The sequence below is a fragment of the Littorina saxatilis genome, linkage group LG12 (genome assembly GCF_037325665.1).
Source record: "Littorina saxatilis isolate snail1 linkage group LG12, US_GU_Lsax_2.0, whole genome shotgun sequence".
Classification (NCBI taxonomy): domain Eukaryota; kingdom Metazoa; phylum Mollusca; class Gastropoda; order Littorinimorpha; family Littorinidae; genus Littorina; species Littorina saxatilis.
In genome coordinates this window covers 57,311,761-57,331,671 of record NC_090256.1, presented here as the reverse complement: position 1 = coordinate 57,331,671, position 19,911 = coordinate 57,311,761, and the positions used below count along the sequence as shown (strand labels likewise).

The following is a 19,911-nucleotide window of genomic DNA, read 5'->3' as shown; positions in this document are numbered from 1 at the left end:
TCGGGTAGCGGTAAGAAAAAAAGTTCTAAGCAAGTGGCGGAGCCTTCTCCTGTTAAGATAGGGAGGCCCGGCGGCCATTTTCATTTTTTTAACGTTTTTTCCCCAACTTTGGCCATTCATAAATCAAAGAGTTATGTCTTTAATCTTCTAAAATTTTGTAGATATGCTTAATATAATATTGTCTTAGGGATGTAGCTCTATAGGAATTTTAGCTATAAAGCACCAAAGTTGGGGGAAATGTCCATCACACCAACCCCAGAAAAACTTGTGCAGAGCACTAAACACACAAAACGCTCTTTTTCATCAACTGTTTTATTAATTATACTTATTGAATGTTAAAATGCATGTATATAGAAATTATTTGCGAAAAAAGTAGTTAATGAAGTCAATTTAGACAAATTAGAAAATGGCCGACATCACATGAATACTCTTATTTCTCAGATATGCAGATCTTCACTTTAACATGATTTATTCACTTAATATAAACTTATAATATATCAAATTAAAGGAAATTAGTTGCTCTTTATAGTTAAGCCATATTCAATCAGATTTGATGGAAAAAAATATCAATTTTAGTTAGAATAAGGAAAAAGGAAATATTACGTCACATAAAAATTCTTCCAAAAACCATCAAAAATAAAAATATTGTTCAAAGCAGAGACAACAATGGCAAGTCACAAGGAGACTTTTTGTTATATGGACCAAACTAAAAGAATAAAGTAACCAAATAAGTCTTTTAAAAAAAATTAAAAAAAAATAAAAAATAAAAAAATAAAAAAATTCAAACAGCGGATTTGTCAACTCAATTTAGCAGCACAACCAGTGCATAAGTTTTGTTTTTAAATCACAAAAGGATAACACCTCCATCATAAGTACATTAGAACTTTTAATAACTCAATCTTTTCTTCCAGAGAACTGTTCAGTCTAAGCTGTCTGTCAAGTCGGTAGGCAAGCAAGTCTTTTTCGGTATTGCAGCTCACCAAATCCTTGTCGAATAAAGTCTTGCCTTGACGAAGAACAATCTCACCGGCACAAGGAGCAGGGATGGCTGAAGGGGCTTGCTTCTCTGGAACAGTCACTATTCCATCTTGTTCAGAGCACACTCTATCACTGCTGCATTTTGACGAGACTTCAAGTTTCCACACGAAAGGCAGGCACAAAAAGTCGAACAAGATCAAGCAGTTCTTTTCAGTCGGTCGTTTGTTGTACTTGCTCACAAGCTTGAAGTAGTCCTTTTTCACACGCCCACACTTTGATTGCACGGAAGTTGGAGACCTGGAGTTGAACGCCTGCGTGGTGAACTTCATCAGCCAGAAGTGAAGAACTTCGAAGTAGCGACTAAGACAGGAGTCGTCCGGAAGAGTAACCTTGCCACACTTCTCCACATTCTCAGCCGAGACCATGAGAGAGATGAAGTCCTCATTCGTGATGTCTCGCAGTGTGCAAGCATCCTTCCCCAGTGGTCCTGATTCCGTTGTCAAGCAGCCGCTGAGAAGAGAGGTTCCAGATACAAGTGAAAACTTGGGTCCAACAGCCTTCTGATCACAGATGCAAACAATCTGAAAAACAAAAGAACATAAAACATAAAACAACCAATATATTCAAGCCTAAAAAATATTAATAGAAACAAAACATTTTGTCTTTCTTTGTAAATAATTCACATACTACAGTTGTATGGTAGTATTCCAAAAAGAACAGGAGTTGATCCTTGATTTACAAATTCACCAATACAGTGGTACTCCCCATGTAAGACCTCCCAAAATCTGACAAATTTAGGTCTTAAAAGGGGGGGGGGGTCTTACATGGGTCAGGTCAGAAAAAGACAGTGAGAGAGAAAAAGTCAGTGACAGAGAGAATTAATTTGATAATCTAATTCAATAAAAAGCAAGAGGTATGTATTTTTTCTATATTTTTTTTACTTTAATTGTATCCTCTACATGTATTTAAAAACATATTTGGGAGTAAAAAGAGTTTATGTTCATATGGGTGTCAGTATTTGGAAGAGGACTATACACCTGTCACATTTTACACTGGTTTGAAGAAAGATTTCATGGAAGTCTGAGAAGCTTGAGACTTTCTCTTCAAGTGTTCTTTCTTAATTTGACTGTCAAAATTGAGCAAGACATCAGCCATGTCAGGAAAGTTATTGGCCAAAGCAAACCGCATAAGGTACTGAGTGCATGAGGCTGCACTAGCAAAGTTCATAACAGGGTTATCTTCTTCATCCTCTTCTTCTTCCTCCTCTTCCTCCTCTTGTTGCACTTCTGAAGCACTGGGCTGGGAGTCACTTATCGTGGGCAGGTCCGGGTCCACCTCAGGGCATACTGGAGCGTCGTCGTCGACTGAGGCAAATTCCTCCCAGGTCATTTCGCCAAGTAGAACTGCCGCATCGACTTCATCAGACTCAGCTTCAGGTTCTGAAAATAATGGGTTGCTTTGTTTTATGGTTTTTGTGTGTTGGAGATGTCAAATAAATAAATTCCAAAAACATTGTTGCATTGCTTTGTGGTGTTTTTTTTTAAATTTATTTTGAATATTTCTTGGGGAGCAAGGGTGCATAAATTATGTGTCATGACTTAAAAAAAATTGTTGGCAATAAAAGAGCTCCACTTTAGTTTAGAGAGGTGAGACAGAGAAAAAGAGAGGGAGTGAGGGAGAAAAAGACAGGGTTAGAGAGAGAGGAGAGAATTTTTTTACTTACCTTCAGGGTCCGTGGAAGTTGTGTCATCAGCAGAGAACCCACACTTCTTAAAGCACTTGGTGATGGTCGAAACACGGACTTCTTGCCATGCCTTCTTCAGCCACATGACAGCATGGAGGAGGTTCACAGACTTGGCCAGTGTCGGTCCGGTCGAGGTTGCGTCCTTCTCCATCTCGAATAGGATGTGGCGTAGAAGACTTTTTCGGTAGAGGAGCTTAACATTTTGAATGATGCCCGCATCAAGGGGTTGCAGACGGGACGTTGTGTTGGGCGGAAGCATCACAAAGCTGACATTTGACAGCTGCATGGGTGGGTGCGCTGAACAATTGTCGATGAAAACAAGAATCTTACGTCCCTGAATACGCACTTTGTTGTTAAGTTTATTCGCCCATTGCTTGAAGATCACAGATGTCATCCAGGCTTTTTTTATTGAAATAGTATTCCACGCCAAGAGATCTCATATCCAAACCTTGGAAGCACCTTGGTTTCGCACTCCTTCCAATCAGACAGGGTTTCAACTTTTCGCCGGTGACACTTGCGCCGAGAAGAACGGTGAACCTTTCTTTTGAGGTCTTAACCCCCGCCGCGTCCTGTCCTTTGACTACCATAGATCATAGATGTGTATTGACAGGATCGCCAACTCGTTGCGCGCGCTCAGCAAGTAGCGGAAAGCGGAAAAGACGATTTTGACAGTAACTTTACTTCCGGTGCAGTCTTTCAACACATGGAGAAGAAGGAGAATTTCGAAGGGGAGGTGGAGTTTGTGGCTGAGGTATGTGAAAAGCAAACAAACCAATACAAAAAGATCATTGCTGATGATTGAAATGAGTCATGTGAATCAACAATAAAGATTCATTGTGGACGGCACGTCATTATTTTTGTTTTTAACACTTGAAACGCGAGAGCATCTGACACACTGGTAAATCCGAAGCTGTGCACGCAAGCTGATCAGCAGATCGTTTTTCTGCAGATATCTCGCTCACATCGGCCACTATTTTAGCTCAGCGAACCGACAAATTTGCAACAGAACAATTTCTGAATGTTAGAAATTCGGCTGTAGATTTATAGATACCCTTTCTATTCCATGGTTGTTGTTTTTTCAGGGGGAAAGTACCGACATCTCAATCGCTGAAAAGATGACAGCATCACCACAAAAGAAACTGCAAGAATTGCCAAAAGTAAGTAAAAATATTGACAGATCTATGTAAAAGACTATGAAAATTTAGAACTGGAACAACAGATATTCAAGAAATAACCGATAAGTGATATATTATAACTGAACCATTGATTGATTTGAATACTACATCATGCATGGAAGTTAAAAATGGTGCAGGAACTGAAGTCAGATCAACACATCAAAAAGATCAGTGCAATATATTTGTTTTCTCTCCCCTCTAGCATAATTCTGTTTTGATATATATGCTTGGTGTCTTCTGTTGTTTTTAAATTCATTGTCACTTCTACATTGCATGCTTTATTGCAGAACGCTTGTTCTTTTTGCCTTTCAACTGCCTTTCACCGGAGCTCAGAGAGCTTGTCGACCTATTCTCCACCAAATCGTTCAACCTCAAACGTCTATCAACTGCCATTAATTAGCTATCATCCAACTATTTGTATGGACAGTTAGACTTATTTCTCTAGAAATTTAGTTTTACTAAGGGTTTATTGTTCTGCTTTTTTTCAGACATTCCGTCCCGCACTAGAATTGCCAGAGGTTGTTGCAACTACAACTTTGAAGAACTGTGTCGTGATGTACAGCAGCTTCCCGAGTCGTGGTGCCTCGCGAAGAACGAGGTGAACCAGGTGGTTAAGGTTGTTGTGCTGGAGCCTGGAGGCCAGCTTGGTTAAGGTTTGACTTTGACTTTGAGTCAGCATTTTCAGTGATTTTTCTACGCAGCTGATGGTGTTTGGATTTAAAGTGTAAAGGAAAAAGTCCACCCCGAAGCAGCGTGCTGCAGTTTAGACTGGCTTGGCGACAGTGTTGAAGTGAGTGACAAGTAACATTTTCAGTAAATCGCTTTGTGTTACAATCAACACCAATTCTGAGCCAAGAGAATGATTTTTTTTTTCATTTGGAATGTTGTGTTTTATAGGTTAGGTGTGGAAAATTGGATTTGACTGTAAAGCTCTTTAGCAGAGAATGTAAATAAACTTGACCAAGAAATTATTGCGACAAATTTCAAACTCCCAAATTAAAGCATTGATTAATTCCCGTTAATTAATTAATTAAATTCAATGTCACAAGAATGTATGCTTTAATTTGGGTGCAACATGTTGAAACTTTGTTTGAGAATGTATCTACTTCACTGATTAAATATATATGCATGTGTATGAATAGGAATCTTTCTTGTGTCAAATTGTGCGAATTGAGATTGAGTGAGATAGTGAATGTTGCTACATTACAGGGCCGGACTAAGCAAAGAGGAGGGGGGGGGTGGGGGGGTTGCCAATGGTGGTCCAGGGGGATGTTCCTCTGCCCCTTGTGGAGGTCAGGGGGCGACGCCCCCTTAAGCTGAAGGGTAGGTCATATTCTGAGATAGGAAAATGGTCGCTCCTTGAAACGGCATAAAATAAACAATAATACATTTTTTTTAAATAAGTGAGGTACATGTTTAGGGGGGGAGGGGGGGTTGCGCAACCCCCATAACCCCCCCCCCCCCCCCCCCCCCGTAGCCCTAGTCCGGCCCTGCATTAATTGTCACTGTATGGTGTGTGTGTGTGTCACTGTGACCAAAGATACATATGCTCTATTTGAGTTCATACAACTTCCAATTCCATTCAAACGTTAACAAAGTGTTGCTTTCTTTCTTTCTTTCTTTATTTGGTGTTTAACGTCGTTTTCAACCATTCAAGGTTATAACAAAGTGTTGCTGGTATGCGACTGAACATGTTCTATTAGGAAAGCAAAGCAAATTCCAGTGTACATAGTGGTCAACATAAAAACAATCAGACGCATCGATGCAAGACATTTATCAAGTGGCTGACAATTGATTTTGAAATGAAAACTGTTTGCAAAATATCTCGCTGTCAAAATTATATCTTGAACAAGTACACAAAGGAATTAGGTTTGAACCATAGCAAAATGAATATGTTTCAATTTTTCATGTTGCAGACTTAAATTTACATGGACTCATGAAAATACAGAACAGGCACTGAACAAGCCATGTGATACAATACTGAACCAAATAGGAAGAGAAGTAAATTTTAACGACAGCAGATTTTAACACCAAAAATCGACACCTAAGACAACAATCAAGAAGTTCAAATTCAATGTACATGCACTTGATCAGATAGGATAGTTTGTACTGCATGAAGAAAGATCATACTCAACACACTACAGAGATCCTTCCTGATTGTTCTCAACATTGTATGTTTTCAGCTTTTTCCTCAAACTCCTTTCTTTCCATGTGCATTTCATTTTGTCCAACATTGTATGTTTTCAGCTTTTTCCTCAGTCTTTTCTTTCCATGTACATTTCATTTTGTCCATCATTGTCTTCAGTTTGTGGTGGAGTCTTATTTAAAAAAAAACAGAACATTTTGTAAAGTGTCTTCTTGAACAGCTTGTGAAAGATCAAATGAATACAACGTGTCATAAAAACACACCGGAACAGCATCACTGTTCCTGCATGGTTCAATAAAGTCATCTGCTTTTGCCTGTGTGTTGATGCACAGGTTTCACAGAAAATATGTTCCATGGACATCAAATCACCAAAGGGAAGTAATCGCTCTTTATGCATACGATATGTGTAATAGATTAAGCGAGAGTTGTACGGAACCTTTTCTCCTGGCACGAGAGGAAGAAAGTCACTTGTATATTTCAATGCTTGTTATTCTCTCAGGTGCCAGGAGAAAAGGTTTTGTACAACTCTCGCTTACTCTATTACACAGTCATGTCGTATGAATAAAGAGCAATTACTTCCCTTTGGTTATTTGATATCATCAACGCTTTGCCTCATTCTGTTTAAGATTTCTGCTTTGTGTTGCATGGACAGACACATCTGCAATACATTGGGCTTGACAAAGGTCAGTTTGCCCTTGTTCAGCATGCTTGTCATGTCAGGGGTGGTTTCACTGTAGGATTCAGGTGCGCAAGTCAGGGCTTCCAAACACTGCAATTTCTCATCTCTGTAGGCACTCTTTTGGAGACACCAAACTCTGTTTTAGCTTTTTGGCAACACATACTCAGTGATGTTCCGAGGTGTCGGTCATCGGTCATAGACCGATTTAGGTTGTAAAATGACCGATTGCAAACACCTCTGTCCCGTCAAATGTTCGATCCGATCGCGAAGTCAGCGGTCATTGTCCGATAGTATTACGTCTAGAGCGGTCACTGCAAGAAGAATCTGTACAAACTGAAGTATCAAACCCCGTTAAAACGAGTTCGAATCGGGGCCTACTTGAACTTCAATTTTCACTCTCGGTCGAACAATAACACAAGGGACGCAACTCTCGACCGAACAATATTACAAGAGCCACAACTCTCGCTACTGTTCACAGCGACACTTTACTTCCGCCGCCACATTTCTGCAAAGATGCCGAAGAAAAAGGTTTGCGTGGGAAAAGATCACTTATGACATTCTGAAGCATGTGTCTGTGTGTGTGTGTGTGAAAGTAACCCTACTGAACACTGTTGCATTTAAAATATTAAAATAAATTTGGAACTGTTCAGTTTTTATTTGCCTTTATTCATATATTCTCAGTCATCTAAAAAGGTTAGGTGCCATGATTGGTTCGCTTGATCTGAATGTCCTATTGTTTTTCTGTAGTCAGGACATGATGTCCTATTATTTTTTTGATTCAGGACATTTTGTCCTGTTGCCCTCCAGTCTTAGGAACATCCCTGCATACTCCAACATACTTTGCATTGTCCTCTTCATCCTCTTTGATTTCTAATGCACTTACTGGTTCCCTAGTTTTTCTTCATAGGCCTTTAAGACACCAACAGGATAAACATGTTCAAGGCAATCCAGGCTGAAACTGCAGGGGATACTGTCAACTCAGTAATGCCTGAATGCTGGGTTGAAAAAGCAGAGTAGTACCTGGCCCACGCCTTCTCCTTGGCAGCATTCCCAACCTTGCCTCAGGGAACTAGGCAGTCATGAAGAAGCAGAAGTTTCTCTTCCAGATCTGCACCTAAAACACAGAAAATAAAATATTATAATTAAAACACACAAATATAGCAGAAATCAACCCAAGAGTGAAACTGAAGATGTAGATGCATGCACACAATCAAAACCAACAACACATGACAACAACCCAAAACTACACTTTACATGAATGGATGTGAACATATTAAATTTTGTATTCCATTTGTCGTTATAGAACGTGGTGACAAACCACTTTCATGAATCCTTATCATGTCTTACAACTATGACATGTGCTATTAATGATCCGAAAAAAAACATGAAATATTGTAGTGGCAGGCATGTACCTAAAATATTTGTAAACAGTAGCCTCTCTGTGCAACGAAGCAGTATTTTTGCTCGAAAACTATGAATGAAAGTGATCTTTCAGGTACTGGGACTTTGCAAGCTGATTTTTTTTATACCGCCTTACTCAAAAACTTACTTTTCAATTACTGAATTGGTCGACAAGCCCTCTGAGCTCCTGTGAAAGGCAGTTGTCATTCTTGATAGATGCACAAGCGTTCTGCAATAAAGCATGCAATTTAGAAGTGACAATGAATTTAAAAACAACAGAAGACATCAAGCATATATATCAAAACAGAATTATGCTGGAGGGGAAAGAAAACAAATATATTGCACTGATCTTTTTGATGTGTTGATCTGACTTCAGTTCCTGCACCATTTTTAACTTCCATGCATGATGTACATTCAAATCAATCAATGGTTCAGTTATAATATATCACTTAGGCCAAAAAAAAAAAATTGTCTGTTTAGGGTAACCCGACCGACCCTATCAATTTGGCGCCGACCCAAAAACTTTTTTTTGATTTCAAAAAAAAAAAGAAAAAAAAAGAGGTAAAAATGCTAAAAAGAGACATTTGGCGTTTCTTTCTCTCCCTTTCTCTCTGTTTTATTTATACGTTAGTTTTGAAACATGTATTCATCAAATATAAGAAGTGAATGTTCAACCAACATAGCATTTACACACACAACCAAAAAAAACAAAAAACAAAAAAAAAAAACCTTTACCTACCTACCGACCCTACTTTTTTTGGTCATGTTACCCTAAACAGACAATTTTTTTTTTTTGGCCTTATCGGTTATTTCTTGAATATCTGTTGTTCCAGTTCTAAATTTTCATAGTCTTTTACATAGATCTGTCAATATTTTTACTTACTTTTGGCAATTCTTGCAGTTTCTTTTGTGGTGATGCTGTCATCTTTTCAGCGATTGAGATGTCGGTACTTTCCCCCTGAAAAAACAACAACCATGGAATAGAAAGGGTATCTATAAATCTACAGCCGAATTTCTAACATTCAGAAATTGTTCTGTTGCAAATTTGTCGGTTCGCTGAGCTAAAATAGTGGCCGATGTGAGCGAGAATTCTGCAGAAAAACGATCTGCTGATCAGCTTGCATGCACAGCTTCGGAATTTACCAGTGTGTCAGATGCTCTCGCGTTTCAAGTGTTAAAAACAAAAATAATGACGTGCCGTCCACAATGAATCTTTATTGTTGATTCACATGACTCATTTCAATCATCAGCAATGATCTTTTTGTATTGGTTTGTTTGCTTTTCACATACCTCAGCCACAAACTCCACCGCCCCTTCGAAATTCTCCTTCTTCTCCATGTGTTGAAAGACTGCACCGGAAGTAAAGTTACTGTCAAAACCTCTCGCAGCCGCAGACGGGAGTTCGAAACAGAGCCAGCGTTGGCGCGCGCGCAGAGTTGGCGATCCTGTCAAGGGATATCTATGCATAGATTTAGTAGGCATGGCTCTGAAGTACAGTCCCGTTTCGTCACAGTTGAAAATATCTTCTGCCCTATAACCATCACAAATACTGGGTAGTCTTTTAACCCAGTCGTCCACAGTATCCTCAGAAATTTCACCCCTGTCCCCGGACAACGCAGATGACTGGATGTTGTGGCGCTTCATCCACTTGTAAAGCCATCCGTTTGAAGCAGTAAAATCGTCATGTCCAAGAATCACTGACTCCATCACGGCTTTTTCTTGGATGAGTCTTCCTGTGATGGGTATGTTGCGTCGACGTGCATCACAAAACCAACTCCAAACGCGTTCGTTGAGGTCACCATAAATACATTTCCTTGCCTTGGAGTATTTGCGGTCACAATTTTCGCCGGTCTCCCATCGATTGACCACGTTTTCTTGGTCGCTGACGATCGATTGAATCTGAGTCTTTCCTACCTCAAACGACCGCGCGATCGAAATTGCCGTTTCGCCCTTACGGCTCCGTTTCACCACTTCCATTCTCTGTTCCAGAGTCAAAATTTTCCTCTTCTTTCCGCGCGATTGAGCGTTTGAACTTGAAGGAGAGTTCGAAGCCATGGTCGAAGAAGAAGATCGTTGATGCTCGCGCGTGTGTTTGTTGATTTTTCGAAAGGAAGTGAACAAAGAAAAGGGCATGTTGGGATCGTAAAATTGTGAACGCCGGACATGCGCAATCGAGACCTAAACGCGTCTGTTATATTTCCAGCCGAGTGATTTTTGCGATCTTTTTTCAGAGATTCAAGCAAAACGTTACGATTTTTTGTTAGGTTTTGATTTGAAAATGTCGTTACAAGGTCGCAAATTGTAACAACTAGTCGGTCGCAAATCGGGTTCTGGGGGGAGTCGGCCATGGGGGGTGATTTATATAGCAAAACGAATCCGTCAGCAAGAATGAGGTCTGAGAAGGGAGAGGGTCTCTGATGGGGAGGTCGTTCGTCGGGAGTACCACTGTAGTAACAATTTAAATCAGCTCCAGTCATCATGATTCATATTCAGCAAACAAAACTGGCACAGTAGTATGCATGCATTTCTCCTGTTTAGTCAAAAATGAAAATGGAGCTATGAGTATGAAAATTGAAATAACACATTGTCACAGGTCAGTCTAATTTATTTGTATTTACTTGTTTAAATTTATTTAAACTCTGTATTTGTGGGTGTAGTATTACTCAACTTACTGTTTATGATAGGGGATGTCAAGGCAAACAAAGTGATAACCTATGTATTGAGAACACTGCAAAACAGGTTTTTGTGTATGCATCCAAATGCTCAACCTATAAGAAGCTTATAATTAAAAGCCAAAAAATACAAATCTTCACACTGTGACTGTGAGACTGAGATTGAGAAAAACAAATATTGAGTCCTTACAGTTACAGCTACTAGTAACTAAACGTTATTAAAATGATCATCAAAAATACAAAGCAGACGATAATAAATACACTTCTTTATTGTCCGAAGTAAATAACTTATAATAAATAACATTTAACTAACTTTTATGCACAATTGCCGACGTCAACAGTCTTACTTGTCTGTCATTCAGTCGCACTTACGGCCACGTTTCATTCCTGAAGTGTCACTCTGATCTATCATAAATTGTTACCATCCAGAAGAAAAGATCAAAAGTACAGATTTATTGTAAATATCTCATCAATCTTATGTTTAATGAGATTCAGGATGCGTTTACTTAAGCTTACTTTAAAAAACAAAACACAGCTCGATCAGCGAAACCTCGGGGATTGTCCGACAGTGGTATCGCCCAAATACCGGGGATGATGATCTCCACATCAAAATCGAATATGTTGCATCTAAGCCGATTTACAAACACAATTTAACCTTCGATAGCTTGAAACACTAGAACTTAGTTATAATTTGATTTTCATTTAAAACTAATGCATATTTCGACAGAGAAACGGTTCAGATCAAATACATACCCACTCAACGCCCCCACAGCAGTTAGTTGACTCGCCCGCCATAACACATTCTGCAGCGTGGAACACAGGCACTCAGTCTCCACTCGGCTTTGACAGGAGTGCGATTCGACGCTCAAATTCTCGTCTTGAAAACGCTCGTGTTGAAAAACCGCTTCGATTACAAATGAGAAACTTTGGCACAAGAAAATTGAAGATGTTGACGATCAATACGCGATGCGTAGAACTTCGAACAATGAATGGAACAACTGTGACCTCTTCGTTTGCAAATGGTTCGTGTGTGATATGTTACAGTGCTTCCCATTGGTTCTTTGCTTGATATGACGTAAACAAGGGGGAGATCGTTACTTCCGCCAAGTTTCATTGGTGAATTATTTATAGTTTGCAAACACGAACCAACCAAAAACAGGGTGTTTTGGGACCGATTTAGAACAAAGCCGTGGCTTGGGGCGAAATCGCTGTACAGCCAGCCAGCGGTGAAGTCCGACGCACGCGCGCGACGCTTTTGGGCATTTTACACATCCAAATACAACTATGTTAACAAATTTTTTGCACATCAAACTTAGATGAGTGTACTAAGATGACTATACTCAAGAGCATTCATACTTTATTTGTTTCTAATAAAAATTCAAATAAGCACAATTTTGAGTTGAAAACAGCTCTTTGTACTCTCTGCTTGACTGCCGGGGCCGCGGAGAGCGTGAGCCTCCCTAGTTAAGAAGCCTTCTCGTAAGTCGAAAGGCTCTTCTAGTCAAGCTGTTGTGAAGGTGTTAGACCCTTCGTCCAAACAGTCTTTTGATGTTAAGATTGACATGCCTAAATCTCCCTCCATGCCGATTCTGCCTTCAGAATCTGTACCGGTTGCTTCCGGTTCTAGCTCTGTCAGTGATAAACAAGATGTTTCCGCTCTTTGAGCGCTCAGGTTTCCTCCCTTTCAGCAGAGCTTTCGTCAACTCGGGCAGAATTTTTGTCTTTGCCTCCGGGTGTCGGCGATACGCGTTCCCTGGCCAGGGTGCGTGTCCCTCCCTCGGCTACAGTGACGTCGGCCGATGTGCATGCTGCATTCGATGCGGGCGACGGAGTCTCTCTTCTGCGTACTCAGGCCTCTTCTGGTGTTCGGCCTGACTATGTTCAAGGTATTTATCCTTCGTCAGTAGCTGGGTTCTCCGGCCAACGCGAAGGGCGTATCCTGGAGGAAGTAGCTCCACCCGATGGCCGGGCAAGGAGTGAAAGTTCCGATCCCCTGGCTACGCCGTTCCGCTCGCGCGGTAGGCTGGTACAGGGTAGGAGCCCAGATACGCGTTCGGTCTTGGATCGAACAGGGGATTTGCTACCGTCGGCAGCCTTCGCATTGTACGGGGCCGGATCGACACAGCATTCCCCGCTTCCGCCCGGGGGGCAGGAAGCAGTCCCTCGGGGGGCACCGCTTGGGTATAAAATCCCTCGGGTGTCTTCCTTTCCGGTTGACGCTTCGCCTGGCTATCACAGCCATGGCGGTAGTGTACTTCCGGTATGCACGGAAGTGCGGGACTATGATTCGGAGTTCGGTGCTTCCGCTCAAGACGAAGAAGATACCAACTTCCGGTGACCATTACAGCTCCCCATTACAGGTGTCTTCCGGTAAAGCTTCACCAGACTATAGCAGTCAGTGTGGTAGCGGAATTCCGGCATGCACGGATGTGCAGGACTACGGTTCGGATTACTGTGCTTCCGACCAGGAAGAAGACACCAGTTTTCAGCTACTATCCGAGTTTACCCATGCTTTAGCATAGGCACCGGAAGTAGTTTCGCTGTACATTGAGGAAGGGGTGGTTGCTTCGGCAACTTGTCCGTACCACCACCTTCAGCTTTGGTTGACTTCCGCTCAGTTCGGGAGAAACGCGTTCCTTTTGGATCTGCTAATCTCCCTCTGTTGCCTCTTTTATGGCCAAGTTTCTGAGCTCAACCTACGGCAAGTCAACGCACCGAATGACACAGTGCCGCTTTTGGCAGCTTACAGTACGGTGTCGGACTTAGTCAAACTGTGGCTTGCTCATGTGAAGCATCCCACTCCTCTCTCTCAGGTTCACTTCAACAGCCACTTTTATTACCTCATTGACACTTGCCCTCCCGCGTGCTGCTTTTCCGTGCACAACGGAACTGGTTACGCTTAGTGAAGACGGCTACAGTAGAACAGAGCTGTACCTTATACTGAGTCCTCTCTCTTGTCTCTGAGGGAATAAGCACATGATCTTATCGAGTTATCCTCTCTTTCGGAAACTTTGCAAAGATCTCTCTCGCTCTCCATCTCCTCTGCTCTTGTCAACTTCGAGTTTCGTCGTGACGCGGGGGAGACGGATGTCATGACGCTGCTAGCCACTTTGGCTAAAGTCTGCTAAGCAGCTGAGCCTCCCAGCGCTTCTCTTTGCACATTCCGTGCACGCGCGCAGGTTCTTCTTTCTCTCTAGGTCTAGGATCCAAGATAAAGTCATCTTTGAGTCACTTTAGTCTTCTCCTTTCACAGAGGGTTGCTTGCTTGGTTAGCCTTCGCTTGGCTCAAGGTACAAGTAAGAGGCGGATCTACTCCGGCACTCTTTGCTTTTTGTGTTCACCAGGGGAGTGTTCGCACGTCTACGCTACGTTGCATTCCTCCCCATCTTCTGGCAAGAAACCGGGAACTGCTTCAGCTTGCCACATTCTGCCTCAGATTAGGCAAGATAATGAAGCTAAGCAAGCACACATAGGGTTAGACCCTCTGGCTTAGGCAGCTTTGCGGTATGTACGCCCATCTATGGTGAAGCTGCATACCTCTTCTTTTCCGCCTTCTCGGATGAAGCTGCTAAGGCCACTAATTTTTCGCTTAAGCGACGAAAAACAAGTCAAGCTATTAAAGCAAACTCAGCTTTTACGGGTTACGGAATCGCTCGCTTTCTCATAAAAGTCATAAGCTTTGGTTTTCCGACAGCTCGCCAGAACATGTCCAACTTACTGGTGCACATTCTGGCTCAAAAATCTTTTGGGTCACAGAGCCACTGTCCGTAACCTCTCAGACGGAACATTTCCGGCGAAGCCTACCCCTTACGGTAACGGCTTCTGTCAGCGACTTTCGCTGGGCAACACAAAGGACTCGCAGAAAATTCCATAGTTTCAGTGTTTCATTTTAAGATGTTACGGAAAGAACTAAGGACACCATCATGTGGCGAAACTTAGGTTTGGCACAGAAGCTTTTAGCATTTTTTTTTTTTTTTCCCCCATACGCAAAAGACAGTGAACATTTATGTTTTTGCCAATAATAAATAGAGTCACATTCCTTGTGGTCAGTGATTCAACTTCGGCATTACGCCTCTCAGGGCCTTCTCCCGCGAGTTAACAAGCTACACTCTTTTTGTAGCCATCACTGCGGCGGCCCCTGGATTTTTCTTTACTTTGCAATGTGCCAGGAGTTTTCTCCTACATCGCAGAATAGTACGCATTTGTTCGCCCTGTTAAATTCTCAAGCCTTCTCGGCTAAGCCATCGAAGTGACGTCACACTTGTCACAGTATGGTATAGGCTTCCGGCTTTACCGCACCTACCCCTCTTTTCCTCTGAAGGCTGAATCACGGTACTCCAGAGTCCAGTTCAGGGATTCAGCTTTGGATACTTTCTCAGGTCTCTCTGCACGCTTTCTAGCGGCAATATAGGCTGTGCCAATTTTCGCACAAGGGGCAGAGGGAGGGTACAACTTACCTTTTCCCTCAGCGCTTACCCAACTTCAGGTTTCCAGCACTTGAATTACTAGTTAACGAAACCTTGGTATAATAGAGACCTTCTCTATCCCTGGGCCAGTTCTCTTACCTTGAGGATATTTTATCAAGGCTTCGGAACTAACTCCATGTAATGCCTCTAGCGTTACGGTTATCGGGAAACTGAAATCTCAAAAGACGCTCACGCACCCCTCCCTCGGGACGGGGAGCAATAGGAGCATGGTTTGAGAGCGTATCAGGTTACTGATACCCTCATGTGTCTTTCCCAATGGCGGGCTGGGTTAACATAGAACTAGCGCGCAATCAGGCTTCAATACTCCCGACGTTTCACTCCTAATTTTGCAACAGGGAAAGTATACCCTCATCTTTGCAGCCTCGGCATAGTCTTTCTCGTTTTTCAGCAAAAGGCCGCAACACGGTCTCGTTCCGACCACCGAGGTTAAGTGGCATCGGTCTCGGTTACTACCGGGATGGGTGACCGTTTTTGAATACGGGCCTGTCAGGCTTTCTTTCTAACTTCCAAGCTGCGGCCTTACGGCTTCAGCTATCGTACTGTCGTTTACTCACACTCAAATTCAGCAGTACTTCGCTCCCGCGAGGGCTACATGTCCGGTTAACAGAAGTTCGCCCTCTTTATTTCAAGCCAGCGTGTAGGGACATGGGTATTTAGCTCTCACTGATACCACTCCCTTAGCCATTGAGGACAACGGTTGTCTTCTCTGGTGCTTGATTTCCTCTCAGAACTTCAGCCTTTGCTTTGAAAAGACCGGTGACATTCTGTCACACTCTTGCAAACGGGTCCTTCCTCCTCACTCATTAGCCTTTTGAGAATAAGGCCGAAAGGGAAAGAAGGGGGGGGGGGGGGGGAGTGTTTTTGTATCTTGGACAGTTCTCCTTTGGGCTCAGTCCAGACTGTGCGAGATAGAACATGGGCCTACTTCTAGGCCTTACGTGAATTAGGCTATGCTTCTCCCTAATCTTGTCAGTGTGACTTGCTTAGCTCGCATTATAAGATGACAGGTCTCTTTTCACAGAGAGACCCTATGCTAGATAGGGTTCAATACAAAAGATCACAGCGAGACAAGTCCAAGTCTTTTGGTATCGTAGTTTCTACGCTCCACAGATTTTGAACCGCTACATTCTGCTAGCCTTCATAAACATTACGTGTGAAACATTCTCCCTTTTACTCCTAGCTACAGCGCGCAGAGGTAGCGAGATTCACACACTCTTTGGCTTACAGGGAGATGTAGGTTTCAATAGAGGCTCTCTATCTCCCTCTGTTTCCGGCCAGACTTCTTAGTCAGGCATCAGAAGCTAGGACAACCATCTCCGATGGTCTTATAGTTTTTCCTCTTTATAGGATTCTCGCCATAGGCGACCCATTATTATGAATCTGACCAGTTATATCACTATGCTCCTTCCTGTCTCATACAAGGGGTTTAAGATCATAAGCAAAACTACTGTTATCGTCTTTGAACACAAGGGTAGATGGGGACATATCTACGTTGGTGCTAAAATCGGTAGGATATTCTGAAGTCCTTGACTCCGCCTACTGGAGATCGTAGGAGCTCTCTATCAACCTTTACCTGTGCGACTTTTCCAGCGCGCGACAGGACGGTTCCAATGCGCTACCAGCAATGGTAGCAGCAGGGCAAGTTATTGCCTAGCTCATAGATTGAGCATCCCACCGCCTTCATTAGCAATCTGCTATATGTGAGTTGGGATAAGATATGTAATTTAATCGAAAATTTTAGTAATAAATTTTCATTTGATTAATATACTTAACCAAATCACATAGTTAATTCCCTCCCGCCTTCCCCGCTAGTGGGGTTGTTCTAAAAAAAAAGAGGGAAGTTTTTTCTACGCCTTCGTGCGAATGAGTTCATTTTGGCGGCAAGGTCAGGAAGTCACGTGACTTTATCCTGTTTATGGGTCAAGGTGGCTTTTTTTTAGAGTTGCCTCCCTTGTTACCAAGGTGATGCGATGCAGCGTTCTAGCACTAGACTGAAGTAAATTGCTATATGTGAGTTGGGTAAGTATATTAATCAAATGAAAATTTATTACTAAAATTTTCGATTCTAGCAGCTGTTGTACTACTGTACATGGTCAGGAAGAACAAACTAGGTACACATTATGTCTTTGAGCACACAGCAAGTTAGAATTAAGACATGCTTGTTTGTCTTTTTATTTTGCTTATGTGGCAGTTGAGGATGCGGAGTGAGTCACTGAGCCAAGACACAATTAACTGTCCTGGGAAACACAAGAGATTCTTTGATTACTTGATCACTTATTATTATACATACTAGGTTCGAATCCCGGCAGCGACGGACACAGGTCAACTGTATGTGCAGACTCAGAGACGGTATCCATGTCACGATCATTCTGCCATAAGTGCAGGTGGCTGATTACACCTAAACATGCATACCTCTGGGTAGCGCGACTCTTGTTGCTGCTAGCTTTGCACTGGGAGGAAGCGACCCGAATTTCTCAGCATTGGGATACATGTAATAAAGTAAATAAAATGAAATGAAATACTGTGGGTGAATTTTCATGGCTGTAGTCAAACGGGTCTTTTGTTGAGCTATGCAGACAGTGAGATGTGTTTTATGTTAAGTGTGTGTGTGTGTGTGTTCACCATTTGAGCTTGAGAAGTAGTATAATTTCAAATACTTGTCTTTTATACATTTTCAGGCCCCAGCTGCAGAAAAAATGTAAACTAAGCGCCAAGCGTTCATGTAAGTACATGTAATCCACTTGAGAAGGAATCTGGTTTCAAGGAATCTGCTGTGTTACGAGGAATCTGTGAAGAAGATAAGACATTTTTGTTGTGAGAACATCAGCGCAAGAAATGTGTGTATGTAAATAATGTCGAATATTGTGATCTGTCAGAAACAGACCTGTTATTTAATACCACAGGCAACTTCAGAGAGGTAACAAAGAATATGTGAGTGCAACAGCATCTGCTGATATTGTGATGCTGGACACTCTGTGCAGTTATGTGTGGTGTGAGCTTGGAACGGAAACAAGTTAATAAATGTGTTAGTGTGTATGTGTGTGTGTGTGTGTGTGAGATTTACTGAATAAACAATTTCCACGTTTATGGGGTGTTAACTGTTGGGGGCCTTTCATAATCCCAAAATGTTGAATCTGAATGTTTGGGACTGAGTTTGTTACAGTGAAGGAGTTCTCCACCTGCTGTTACACTACAGTCAAATAAGAATCAAAGTGCATGTACTTACATTTGTTTGAATATATATGAGATCAAACTAGCAGAGTGAAGAAAATGTACATTGCTATTTGCATGTTTACTTCTGCATGTAAGCGTATTTGTAAGAATACCTGCATTTGACCAAGTTGTCATCAAGCAAAATAAAATAAAATATACATTTACGTTGTGAAGAAGTTGTTTGGTCATTTATGATACTGGCAGGGGTGGGATTTCTTCCGTCCCTGACGGATTTCCGTTCCAGGAAGAATTTTGGCTTTTTTTTTTATACCTTTTTTTGTTAATCCCTGGCAGCTGCTGTTTACACTCCGTTCTGTGAACAGAAGGTCAACTACCATTCACCATTACCAAATTAATACCTTGAGTGACATGTAGGGAGCAGCAATGACATGTCATCCTGGCGAATGTGGCATCTTAGTTGCTATCTATTTGAAAACTCTGCTCACCCACAACTTTATATACCCCTCTTGCATGGATTCAGAGACCTTCAGTGGTGTAGTAGAAAAAAATGTGCATTCCTGATCTGTGAACCAGTGGTATTTACCTTCTGATACATTGAGTCCTTTATAAAGTTTGCAAGTGAAACACACTTAATTTAAACATATTTCTCTTTTAATTCAATCTATGATTCAACAATAAGTTTAGAATATAACTCCTGAAATGATGAATTGAAAAGCAGCATCAGAAGACTGTGTATAGAATTAGCAAGGGATATAACTGGCGGTTTCTGTTTTTGTCTAAACCTTCTTCTTTTATAACCTGAGCAGTTAGCCCTTTTGAAGGTGTTTAATTGAAACAAACTGACTTGAAACTTGTTTCTCATTTTGTTCAAGCTATGGTTCAACAATTATTTGAGAATATACCACCTGCAGTGATAAAATCATAAGCTACAAGTAAAAATGTGTAGTACAATGGAGGTGACTGTTATTTTCTGTGTTTGCTTTGTTTGCATGGCGATTTTCCTTTAATGCAGTAAACATTTGTTTTAAACAAAGACAAAACTAGGTGATAAAATCAAATACCTTCAAGTTTACAAAAATTGTTAATTATGTGCATCTCCAATTTTAAGTTTTTGTTTAAGCCGCTTCTAAAACCCTTCTTGAAATTTGTTTACCACTTGTTTTAGTAGACCCCCCAAGCAAGAGTGATGCAACCAAACACCTTCAAGTATAGAGGTTTTTGATTTTGTGCATTCATCCCCCCCCAAAAAAAAAAAAAAAGTCGCGTAAAGCGAAATTACTACATTTAGTCAAGCTGTGGAACTCACAGAATGAAATTGAACGTAGTCCGCCGCTAGTGCAAAAGGCAGTGAAAGTGACGAGCCTGTTTGGCGCGGTAGCGGTTGCGCTGTGCTTCATAGCACGCTTTACTGTACCTCTCTTCGTTTGAACTTTCTGAGCGTGTTTTTAATCCAAA

General features: G+C 41.7%; 2 protein-coding genes and 1 long non-coding RNA gene across 3 annotated transcripts in view; 1 reads left to right on the top strand and 2 right to left on the bottom strand.

The window, feature by feature from the left end:
* The window catches only part of LOC138982347 (tubulin gamma-1 chain), an 83,920-nt gene extending 65,261 nt beyond the window's left edge, over nt 1-18,659 (top strand). Inside the window, exon 13 of the mRNA XM_070355598.1 lies at nt 17,961-18,659. Within this exon, the coding sequence (XP_070211699.1) occupies nt 17,961-17,984 (24 nt within the window). The 3' untranslated portion in view covers nt 17,985-18,659. The remainder of the gene's footprint in view (nt 1-17,960) is intronic.
* On the bottom strand, nt 1,063-3,130 carry LOC138982345 (tigger transposable element-derived protein 6-like). The gene is made up of 2 exons (XM_070355597.1): nt 2,702-3,130; nt 1,063-2,417 (listed from the first exon to the last, which is right to left on the bottom strand). The coding sequence occupies exons 1-2, from the start codon at nt 3,114-3,116 to the stop codon at nt 2,026-2,028; spliced, it is 807 nt and encodes a 268-aa protein (XP_070211698.1). The 5' UTR covers nt 3,117-3,130; the 3' UTR covers nt 1,063-2,025.
* Nucleotides 7,580-9,587, bottom strand: LOC138982348 (uncharacterized). The gene is made up of 3 exons (XR_011460851.1): nt 9,007-9,587; nt 8,272-8,352; nt 7,580-7,836 (listed from the first exon to the last, which is right to left on the bottom strand). It is a non-coding gene; the product is annotated as an uncharacterized lncRNA (long non-coding RNA).
* Nucleotides 18,660-19,911: the final 1,252 nt, after the last annotated feature.

Coding starts and splice junctions, on each gene's coding strand:
- LOC138982345 (XM_070355597.1), bottom strand. CDS start 3,116: ATGACATCTGTGATCTTCAAGCAATGGGCGAATAAACTTAACAACAAA. Junction 2,418..2,701: donor AACTTCCACGGACCCTGAAG/GTAAGTAAAAAA, acceptor CATTATTTTCAG/AACCTGAAGCTGAGTCTGAT.